Source organism: Bufo gargarizans, chromosome 1 (genome assembly GCF_014858855.1).
Source record: "Bufo gargarizans isolate SCDJY-AF-19 chromosome 1, ASM1485885v1, whole genome shotgun sequence".
In the NCBI taxonomy this organism is placed as follows: Eukaryota; Metazoa; Chordata; class Amphibia; order Anura; family Bufonidae; genus Bufo; species Bufo gargarizans.
The window spans coordinates 188659541-188671860 of record NC_058080.1 but is presented as its reverse complement, the minus strand read 5'-3'; the positions used below and the strand labels follow the sequence as shown (position 1 = coordinate 188671860).

At 44.6% G+C, this 12320-nt stretch overlaps 1 protein-coding gene across 1 annotated transcript in view; it reads right to left on the bottom strand.

The window, feature by feature from the left end:
• Positions 1–12320, bottom strand: part of OTUD4 (OTU deubiquitinase 4) — a 51300-nt gene that overhangs the window by 7745 nt on the left and 31235 nt on the right. Inside the window, exons 11-13 of the mRNA XM_044300509.1 lie at positions 8709–8809; positions 6352–6473; positions 5306–5474 (exon numbers count right to left, since the gene is read on the bottom strand). Coding sequence (XP_044156444.1) covers positions 5306–5474; positions 6352–6473; positions 8709–8809 — 392 coding nt within the window. The remainder of the gene's footprint in view (positions 1–5305; positions 5475–6351; positions 6474–8708; positions 8810–12320) is intronic.

Sequence of the window (12320 nt, the reverse complement as noted above, 5' to 3'; positions counted from 1 at the left end):
ATCAGCTTTGGGGAACGAACTGGAAAAATGAGGGAGAGCCCAGTAATGGCCCCAGAAGGGTGAAAAGAACGAGAGGAGAGGAAAGAGGCATCTAGTTAGCTGCCATAACATTACTATTCCTGTAGTTCACACCTTCCAGTCATATTAAGCAGCATAAGAGCTACTAAAGGAAGAGGTCAAATCCTCCATAAGAGGGATGCTCAACCTGCAGCCCTCCAGCTGTTGCAAAACTACAACTCCCACCATGCCCTGCTGAAGGCTGATAGCTGTAAGCTGTTCGGGCATGCTGGGAGTTGTAGTTTTGCAACAGCTGGAGGGCCGCAGGTTAAGCATGCCTGCTCCATAAGAATAAGATCATTTAACTCGAAAAACCAAAAGGAGGTTCCCACTGTTTCCAAAGTATGTGGCTGGTGTTTTACCATGCAATCTATGGAGATGAAAGTTAGCAGCATAAGCCACTACCAATCAGACATCTATGACGTAAATGGAGGGATGTCCTTTTTGTAGGAATAAAATCTATACTATGTAATGTTGATAGGCTATACATGTATTTAACTTTAATAATGCCCTGTCACATAACACATAAAACTATATAGGCACAATTTTGATATCCAAAAACAATTCATTTAAACTACATTCACATCTGAGTCAGCGGCTCCGTTCAGGGTTTCCATCACAGAGTTTGTCAAAAAATAGCAGAGGGAAAGTTCTGCATAAAGGACTTTTTTTTTCTCTGAAAAACAAAAACTTCTCCTAACGGATCTGTTAGGCCCCTTTCACACGAATGAGTTTTCCGCGCGGGTGCAATGCGTGACGTGAACGCATTTCACCCGCACTGAATCCCGACCCATTCATTTCTATGGGGCTGTGCACACGAGCGGTGATTTTCACGCATCACTTGTGCGTTGCGTGAAAATCGCAGCATGTTTTTCACGCAACGCAGGCCCCATAGAAGTAAATAGGGCTGTGTGAAAATCGCAGGCATCGGCAAGCAAGTGCGGATGCGGTGCGATTTTCACGCACGGTTGCTAGGAGACGATCGGGATGGGGACCCGATCATTATTAGTTTCCCTTATAACATGGTTATAAGGGAAAATAATAGCATTCTTACTACAGAATGCATAGTACAATAGGGCTGGAGGGGTTAAAAACAAATATAACTCACCTTAATCCACTTGATCGTGCAGCCCAGCTTCTCTTCTTTCTTCTTTGCTGTGCACAGGAAAAGTACCTTTGATGATGTCACTGCGCTCATCACATGGTCCGTCACATGATCCATCACCATGGTAAAAGATCATGTGATGGACCATGTGATGAGCACAGTGATGTCATCAAAGGTCCTATTCCTCAAAGAAGAAGACGGCTGCGAGATCAAGTGGATTAAGGAGAGTTAAAAAATATATATATATTTTTTTTAACCCCTCCAGCCCTATTGTACTATGCATTCTGTATTCAGAATGCTATTATTTTCCCTTATAACCATGTTATAGGGGAAATAATACAATCTACACAACCTTGAACCCAAACCTGAATGGGCGTGAAGACGTTCGCGCGGGTTCGGGCGTGAAGACGTTCGCGCGGGTTCGGGCGTGAAGACGTTCGCGCGGGTTCGGGCGTGAAGACGTTCGCGCGGGTTCGGGCGTGAAGACGTTCGCGCGGGTTCGGGCGTGAAGACGTTCGCGCGGGTTCGGGCGTGAAGACGTTCGCGCGGGTTCGGGCGTGAAGACGTTCGCGCGGGTTCGGGCGTGAAGACGTTCGCGCGGGTTCGGGCGTGAAGACGTTCGCGCGGGTTCGGGCGTGAAGACGTTCGCGCGGGTTCGGGCGTGAAGACGTTCGCGCGGGTTCGGGCGTGAAGACGTTCGCGCGGGTTCGGGCGTGAAGACGTTCGCGCGGGTTCGGGCGTGAAGACGTTCGCGCGGGTTCGGGCGTGAAGACGTTCGCGCGGGTTCGGGCGTGAAGACGTTCGCGCGGGTTCGGGCGTGAAGACGTTCGCGCGGGTTCGGGCGTGAAGACGTTCGCGCGGGTTCGGGCGTGAAGAAGTTCGCGCGGGTTCGGGCGTGAAGAAGTTCGCGCGGGTTCGGGCGTGAAGATTCGCGCGGGTTCGGGCGTGAAGAGTTCGCGCGGGTTCGGGCGTGAAGAAGTTCGCGCGGGTTCGGGCGTGAAGAAGTTCGCGCGGGTTCGGGCGTGAAGAAGTTCGCGCGGGTTCGGGCGTGAAGAAGTTCGCGCGGGTTCGGGCGTGAAGACGTTCGCGCGGGTTCGGGCGTGAAGAAGTTCGCGCGGGTTCGGGCGTGAAGAAGTTTGCGCGATAAAAACTGAACAACGGAACGCAATCGCAGTCAAAACTGACTGAAATTGGGTACCTACTCGCGTGGGTTTGCCGCAAAGCATCCGGACACGCTCGTCTGCAAGGGGCCTTAGGCTCCGTTCCCGTCAGTTTGTTTATTTTATTATTTTATTTTATGCACTTATATAGCGGTACTATATTCTGCAGCGCTTTACAGACATTAGCACCACACTGTCCCCAATGGGGCTCACAATCAGTTCCCTATCAGTACATTTTTGGAGTGTGGGAGGTAACCAGAGTACCCGGAGGAAACCCACACAAACACGGGGAGAACATACAAACTCCATGCAGAGGTTGTCCTTGGTCTGTTTTCAAACCTAGGACCCCAGTGCTGACCACTGAGCTACCGTGTGTGCTAAATACAGCACTTCCATCATTTTAGTTCTTCTGCTCCCATAACGGAGAAACAGAAAGAAATAGATAGTAAGGCTGCATTCAGATCAGCGCTAATATAGTGTTTCCAAATTGGTCTTCAACTCCCCTTTCATACCCACGGTCAAGTGACCACAACCATCTGGCGTACACTGATGTGACACGATTTTTGTTCGGTCTGCTGATCGCATGACTTCCTCCAATTGCAGCCCCATCGTCTTACACAGCGTACCCGTAATATGACGTTAGGCGAACGTCTGCTTATTTGAGCGCAGGCACAGTGCACAATCGGTTGACAGGATTTCATACAATCACAGAAGCCCAGCTCAAAGATTGTCAGAGAAAGCCACCTGCTAGTTTCAGCCGCGCAGGGGCACAGAGTTCACCAATATTAACGCGTCTCAAGTGATTGAGACAAAACCACTTGTAACAGAACATGAGGCCGCATCAGTGTACACTGGATAACGGCAGTCACGTGACTGGGGGGGGGCAGAAAAAGGAGTCAAACTGGAAACACTATTGGTAAATAAATTGTTTTACGATACCATGATTAGGTCTATACACTTTTATATGTAGACAGCAAACAATAAGTATGGCAGCACACTGTTATACAGTCATGTGAAAAAATTAGGACACCCTTTGAAAGCATGTGGTTTTTTGTAACATTTTTAATAAAAGGTTATTTCATCTCCGTTTCAACAATACAGAGAGATTAAAGTAATCCAACTAAACAAAGAAAACTGAAGAAAAGTCTTTTCAAGATCTTCTGTAAATGTCATTCTACAAAAATGCCTATTCTAACTGAGGAAAAAGATAGGACACCCTCACATGTATTCCCTCTTAAATTGGCTCAGATCTCACAAAGGTATATCACACCAGGTGCACATAATTAGTAGATCGTTACTCTGCATGTTGAATGAGGCTTGCCCTATTTAAACCTCAGACATTTAGTTTGGTGTGCTCCTGACTGTTGAAGTGAGAGTGAGCACCATGGTGAGAGCAAAAGAGCTGTCAGAGGACTTCAGAAAAAAGATTGTAGCAGCCTATGAGTCTGGGAAGGGATTTAAAAAGATCTCAAAAGATTTTGAAATCAGCCATTCCACTGTCCGGAAGATAGTCTACAAGTGGAGGGCTTTCAAAACAACTGCCAACATGCCCAGGACTGGTCGCCCCAGCAAGTTCACCCCAAGAGCAGACCGCAAGATGCTAAAAGAGGTCTCCAAAAACCCTAAAGTGTCATCTCGAGAACTACAGCAGGCTCTGGCTACTGTTGATGTAGAAGTACATGCCTCTACAATCAGAAAGAGACTGTACAAGTTTAACTTGCATGGGAGGTGTGCAAGGAGGAAACCTTTGCTTTCCAAGAGAAACATCGAGGCCAGACTGACATTTGCCAAAGATAATGTTGACAAAGACCAGGACTTCTGGAATAATGTTCTTTGGACAGATGAGTCCAAAATTGAATTATTTGGACACAACAGCAGAGGACATGTTTGGCGTAAACCAAACACAGCATTCCAAGAAAAGAACCTCATACCAACTGTGAAGCATGGAGGTGGAAGTGTCATGGTTTGGGGCTGCTTTGCTGCAGCAGGACCTGGTCAGCTCACCATCATAGAATCCACGATGAATTCTACTGTGTATCAGAAGGTGCTTGAAGAACATGTGAGACCATCAGTTAGAAAATTAAAGCTGAAGCGGAACTGGACCATGCAACATGACAATGACCCAAAACATACTAGTAAATCAACCAAAGATTGGCTGAAAAAGAAGAAATGGAGAGTCCTGGAATGGCCAAGTCAAAGTCCAGATTTGAATCCCATTGAGATGCTGTGGGGTGACTTGAAAAGGGCTGTACGTGCAAGAAACCCCTCAAACATCTCACAGCTAAAAAAGTTCTGCATTGAGGAGTGGGGTAAAATTTCCTCAGACCGATGTCGAAGACTGGTAGATGGCTACAAGAACCGTCTCACTGCAGTTATTTCAGCCAAAGGAGGTAACACTCGCTATTAGGGGCAAGGGTGTCCTATCTTTTTCCTCAGTTAGAATAGGCATTTTTGTAGAATGACATTTACAGAAGATCTTGAAAAGACTTTTCTTCAGTTTTCTTTGTTTAGTTGGATTACTTTAATCTCTCTGTATTGTTGAAACGGAGATGAAATAACCTTTTATTAAAAATGTTACAAAAAAACCACATGCTTTCAAAGGGTGTCCTAATTTTTTCACATGACTGTACATGCAAACAAAATAACTAGAGATTAGGGATAACTAGAGATTTGTGCACATTTTTGATCAAATGTATGTCGGACCCATCTACCAACGTCAAAGTGGCTTCTACAGAAGGGTTCCTAATTCAAAATAATCCCTAATACCTAGTTCTTTTGTTTGCATGCAGCAGTGTTCTTTCATACGTATTTTGTTTGCTGTTTGTATGTAGCTTTATGGATGTGCACCTGTAACTTTGGAGGTGCTAGTCGAAATTTTCTTGCAGTACACACTATTACATGACTGCACAACCCCTTTAGTATTTCACTTCAGTTATGTTCATGACCAGAATGCCAATCTTTGTAGCAGCTCAGAGTATTTTACCTTCCAGGCACTTTCGGAGGAGTCCTGCTCCGTCCCCTGTTCTCGTTCAGGGTAGCTTGATCTGAAGACATCCCATGCTGCTTGTTTGTGGTAATTTGTTGCAGACGAGAGAGCATAGGCTGCACTTTTACAGCTTTTACATAATTCTTCTGTCCCCTGTAATCCTTCTCTAAAGATTTTGAAAAAACAAAACACATTGTTAGAGAAACCACAAGCCTTGCCCCGTTATCTTAGGTTGTGCCAAGCATGAAAGTTACCCCCTATCCACAGGATAGGGCATAACTAACTGATTGGTGGGTGTCTGACTGCAGGGGTCCCATATTCCTGTCCTGATGGAGCAGCAGGTCAAGCATGCGCCGTGTCTCTCCATTCATTCTGTAAAGGACTGCCTGTAATAAGCTGTCGCTGGTAGTCGCATAGAGAATGAAAAAAGCAGCAGGGTACATGCTCAGCCAGCGGTTAAATTAAGACAGCAACACGGAACCCAGCTACCCCTGGCAGTCCCATAGAGAATGAATGAGAAGGCAGGGAGCATGCTCAGCCAGCGGTTCCATTAAGACAGGAACACGGAACCCCGCTACCTCTGGCAGTCCCATAGAGAATGAATGAGAAGGCAGGGAGCATGCTCAGCCAGCGGTTCCATTAAGACAGGAACACGGAACCCCGCTACCTCTGGCAGTCCCATAGAGAATGAATGAGAAGGCAGGGAGCATGCTCAGCCAGCGGTTCTATTAAGACAGGAACACGGAACCCCGCTACCTCTGGCAGTCCCATAGAGAATAAATGAAGCGGCAGGGCGCATGCTCAGCCTGTCACTCCATTAGGACATGGGACCCAGCTATCTCTGTCAATTCCATAAAATATGAATGGGCACATGCTTGGCCTGCTGCTCCATCTGGACAAGAATACAGGAACCCATTCTCATCCATGGGGGTCCCCACCAATCCTCAGTTAGCTGACCTCTCTCTTGTGGATATCGGATAACTATCATACTTGACACAATCCCTCTAAACATGTAAAACCCCAACATGAGTACACATGCTTACCTACGTGACCACTTGTGCTACTTGCAGAGGTCTTCTTTACCTTTTTCCCTGCAACAGTGTTCCAACCATCCGCACTTGTGTTTAAGGAGATGGGCTTAAGATTTTTCAATTGAACAACATGTCTAAAAACGAAAAGTCAGTAAACAACAGATAAAAAAGCTGAAACTAGTGATAACTAATCACACCAACCTATAGAAAATCTAAAACAATATCAGCTGCCGCCACTGTTCTCAACTTTAGACTACTTCTGTCCACATTTTGTGGTGCTACGCTGAATCCTATACAGGTACATTGTTATATAGTTGATAAAGTTGAAGAAAGACACGGGCCAATCAAGTCCAACCTCTAATGCTACTGTGGTCATACACAGGAAGGGAAAATCCTCATGAGGTAGATACCCCCTACCCCATTTTGGGAGGTAAATTTCCTACCAGTCCCCAAATATGGCAACCAGAATCCATCCCTGAATCAACACCCCATCTATAGAAATCTAGTAACATAACCAGTAATATTTTTACTTTCAAGAAAGGCATCCAATTCCCTCCTGAACCTGTTCAGTGATTCAGCCACCACAACCTCACCTGGTAGAGCGTTCCATAGTATCACTGCTCTTAGGCCACATGCACACGACCGTGGTGTGTTTTGCAGATCCGCAAAACACGGATGGCGCCCGTGCCCACTCTGCAATTTGCCGAACGGCATGGACAGCCTTCAATATAAATGCCTATTCTTGTCCGCGGGGCCACAGAACGGAGCAACGGATGCGGACAGCACACGGAGTGCTGTCCGCATCTTTTGCAGGCCCCATTGAAGTGAATGTGATGTGGACCCAAACAACGGCTGTGTGCATGAGGCCTTACAGAGAGCAAAAGGTGAAAGCTTATTTCCTATAGACATAGAGGATGCCTCCTTATCCTGGTAATACCAGGTTGGTTACCTTGGTCAAAAGGAACCAGCAGTATAAGGGTGGGTTCACATCACGTTTTATGCCTCCGTTTGACATATGTTAGAGGGAAAAAAAAAAAAGATTAAAAAAAGATTTAAAAAAAACGCAGCACACCACTTTCTTCTATCCTGCACAGTCCGGTTAAAAAAAGTATACTTTTTCTTTTACAATAGTAAGAAAACGTATACTTTTTTTAATTTTTTTTTTACAATGTTAAAAAATATATACCGTATTTTTCGCCGTATAAGACGCACTTTTTCTTCCCCCAAAATGGGGGAGAAATGCCCCTGCGTCTTATACGGCGAATGCAGTCAGTTTTACATCGCTGGCAGCGATGTAAAGCGAGCGAGGACTCGGGGAGGGACTGGGAGGAGGAGCTGGGGCCGGCAATAGCGGCGGGGCGGTGCAGTCACTGTACTAAAGGCCCGCCCCGCCGCTCCGGTGTACTAATAAAATATGTCATATTCAATTAATGGTTATTAAATATGCCCCTTTATGCCTAATAGTACCTTAAATCCTAAGCGCATCCGTACAATGCAGGCCGGGCGGGCGGCAGCGTAACTCCCTGAGGTCACGTGCCTGCGCCGCCTACTTTATGAATGAAGCAGGCGGCGCAGGCAAGTGACGTCAGTGAGTGACGCGCCGCGCCGGCTGCCCGGCCTGCCGGCATTGTACTGAAGCGCTTAGGATTTAAGGTACTTTTAGGAATAAAGAGGCATATTTAATAACTATTAATTGAATAAGACATATTATATTAGTATACTATTAGATACTGGAGCGGCGGGGGATATGTGGATGGCACAGTTATGGGCTGGGAGGGTCTGTGGATGACACATGTATAACAGTGCCATCCACAGATCCCCCCCCTGTAACAGTGCCAGCCACAGATCCCCCTGTAACAGTGAAAGCCACAGATCCCCCCATAACAGTGTCTGTCATCCACAGTTCCCCCCATAAGTGTCTCATCCACAGATCCCCCCATAACAGTGTCAGTCATCCACAGATCCCCCCATAACAATGTCCGTCATCCACAGATCCACCCATAACAGTGTCAGTCATCCACAGATCCCCCCATAACAGTGTCCGTCATCCACAGATCCCCAGTAATAGTGCCATCCACAGACCACCTAGTTCCAAACCCACCAAACCCACAGCACACCTTTTGGTTAAAAATATTTTTTTTCTTATTTTCCTCCCCAAAAACCTAGGTGCGTCTTATACGGCGAAAAATACGGTATATATTTTTTTTTTTACACAATCGAACTGTATGGTGAACGGATGGATGCCACTGTATGGCATCAATCTGAGGCATCCATTTAACATATACGTTTTTTTGTATACGTTAAAAGAATGGGAAAAACGTGATGTGAACCCATCCTAAGATCTGGAAATAACCACAGAAAATACATACTTTTGCCCCAGTTCCTCCACAAAGACGACGGCCGGTCCATTATCTGCACCAACTTCCTGAATGTGCGCGCTATAAAATGTTCCGCCTGACTCCAAGCGGACCTACAATTAGCAATTACCAGAATGGATTAAAGGAGTACAGTGTACTTGGAGCATGGAGTACAAACGGGTTTCCTAAAAAGATCTTCAAATGCAGACAAATAGACTGAATGTGAGAAGAGCCCTGAGCACATAATGTGCCATACAGGATAATTATCCTGTACTTCCAGCACATAATTAAAAATATAAATAAACGTATAAAACTTTTGGAAGCAGCTAATGCGTGTTCTTCTCACAGTGTTCATATATGTAATAGGAGTAGAGCAATTATGAACACAGCAAACTAGAACTGTGAAAGTTAATATTAAAGACGTATTCCAGTATCAGCACTTGGTTTCACTGCCTTTATTGTATGTTCTGTTTGCAGTCATGGAATCCTAACGGTTTACTTCTAGAGAATGAACATTACAGCGATACTAAATACAGATTTAAAAAAAAAAATATAATAATAATAAATAAATAATAATAATAATAATAATAAATAAAATAATAATAATAATAATAATAAATAAAATAATAATATATATATATATATATATATATATATATATAATTTACTACTTTGGCACAAAAAAACAATTGCAAAAAACATTAACTTTTTTTTTTTTTATCACCGCATCCTAAGACCCATAGCTTTTTTTTTTTTACGTAGCTGTGTTAGGGCTTTATTTTTGTGGGACGACTTGTAGCTTTCATTGCTATCATTTTGGGGTACATAACACTTTTTGATCTATGGCATTTTTATTAAGTTTTTTTCAGTGGTGAATAAGAAAAAACTGCAATTCTTTGCATTTTTTTAAATCAACTATATAATAGTTTATAACTATTAAGTGATAACTGTGTAGAGTGGTTCGTTACACATGCAGCAATACCAAATATGAGGATAGGGATTTTATTTTTGCAACTTTTTCCACTGAACATTATTTTTTTCAATGGAAAAAGTTTTTTTTTTTTTTTTTACTTAAGAGATTTATTTTATTTGATAAAACTTTTCTTTTAACCATTTACTAGTCCCACAAGGGGACTTTGATATGCTACCTTTTGAGCGCTTTTATAATACACTGTACTGCTTAGGTAGTACAGTGTATTATACTTTCACTACTATACTGAAAGTATAGTATTTCGGTGCTTCTGCTGATCCAGGCCGTTAGAGCAGGCCCCCTGCTCTGCGCTGTACGGGAGACCTGTTCAGTGCTTATACTAGGCCTCTGTAAACAGACGGTGGCCTAGCCTAAGGCCCATTGGTGACCACCGTATAAAAGCGTATTGGAGGTCACTAATGGGTTAAGCAGAAATCCCTTAAAGGGGTGTGATTGTTAAAGGATGTGTTGTTTTGTGGGTAAACCTGCTGCTTACCTGCAACATCACACAGGTTGGACACTTTCACTAGAAAGGGGCATTTAACTTTTTTTTATTTTTAGAATTTATGGCTGTTTTTCTTTATGCTGAAAATCGGCCAGATCCCCATTGGATCCAGTGCACAAGGCTGATTGCGGCTATGCCCGGATATTCCAGATATGGTAACGTTACGCTGTTACTTTGCTGGAACAGACTACCTGAATCCCTAAACGGAGATGTCAACATAGTCTTAAGGGAGATTGTTTGCCATGCTAAAATTCCAAACAAGGAGAATGCTAAACAGTCAGGACAGGACTGCCAAAGATTATATCTAGCAAACCATCCAATAGCAGGCCGCGACTGGAACAAGCCTCCCTTAGCGTCACCCGCAATGCTAGGGAGGTTGTTCCATGCCGCAGCCTGCCATTGGCTGCCAATGATCCCCCCCCCCCCCCGTGCGCTGGATGTTTTGATCCGCACGACGGAGAGATGCAGCTGCGGCCGTGCAAGTATCAGAAGCCATGTAGGTGCCAGGGAGCAAGGAAAGTATAACCAGTATGAGGGGCCCGGGCATTATGGGGGGGGCATAAGGATAAGGTGACCGTTTAAGGCTACTTTCATGCTTGCGTTAATGTTTTGCGCAAAATCAAATCAGATACGTTTAATTCTGGTATTGAGATTCACTTCCTGTCACAGCCTTAGTGTTGTTCACTGTGACATGTTAGCCGTGCATGCAGGTTGCCAGGGGCAACGTGTTGTTTATTCAGCATGTGTGTGCTTTGCCCTCTTTCTGCTGGTTCCTCCCCTGTCTGGTGCTCGTGGAGTTAACCATCTGGCTGGGTGTGGTCACTAGGTGCATGTATTGACTGTGGCTTGTAGTCTGGGGTTAGTTGTCCTCCAGCCTTTATTAGTGCTGAAGCTATGCTCCTGTCCTGGGTGTTCCATCTGCCCAGTCCTTTAGGACCTAGTGGGACATCGATGTCTCTCTGATGTCTTCCCGTTCTCTCCTTCCCTTTACTTTTCAGTTTTATGGTATGGTGTTGTGATGTCTTGTTTAGTGTTCCATGTCTGGTCTGTCTGTATGCTTAGTCCTGCATGGATGCTAGACATCTCCCTGTGTATCTGTGCCTTTGGTGAGAGGGCCCCAGGGTTCCCAGAGGGGGAACTACAAATCAGTGAACAGCTCTGCCTGGTGCCTTCATGCATCCTGTCCGCATGGGGGTCCAGGCAGTTACTGGTGTGCTGGTTCCTATGTTTAGTGTTTGTACTGTGTCCTGTTTGGTGTGTGGGCTCCAGTACATATGCACGGGTTCCAGTTGTGTGGCTGCGGCAGGTAAGTGTGTTCAGGTTCTTACCTTCCGATCCAGTAGCTGTTCACGGTCTCCTATTTTCCCTGCATCTAGGCCGGGTGAGACTCCTGTTCTTCAGTATCTTCTTTCGAGGAACAGGTTGTGTCACGCCCTTTCATTATCTGTAGGGATGTTCAGGGATTCCAGGGTATGAGTTGTCCTTCCATCTGGGTCTGCTCATACAATGTAAGGAGTCAGGCCCAGGATTAGGGTGGCTGTAGGAGGTGAACTGCTCCCTTTTCCCTGTGTTCAGGCCTAGTTGTCATCCCCGTTTCTCCACAGTGTTTGGTGGGGAGTTTCCCCCCACTCCCCACCGTGACACTTCCGGATCTCAGTACCGGAATTAACAATGCGAGTGTGAAAGTAGCCTTATTGGTACTATTTTGGAATACACATCATTTTTGATCGTTTAATATTACTGACAGGATAGATTATGTGTTATTTTTATAGAGCAGGTTGTTACGGATGCGACGATACCAAATATGTCTAGTTTTATTTTTTTTTGTTTCAGTTTTACATAATAAAGCATATTTGAATAAAAATCACGTTCGTGTATCTCCATTTTTCTGAAAGCCAAATTCTTTTTGTCTGCCAATGTTCTTGTCTAGGGGCTCATTTTTTGCAGGAAGAGTAGAAGTTTTTATTGGAACTATTTTTGGGTACAAATGATTTTTTAATCATTCAATATTACACTTTTTTGGGGCAATGTGACCAAAAAATAGCTGATATGGCACAGTTTTTATTAAATGTTTTTTTATGGCATTCATCTCAGGGGGGTAGATCATTTGATATTTTTTATAGAGCAGGTTGTTACGGATGCAGCAATA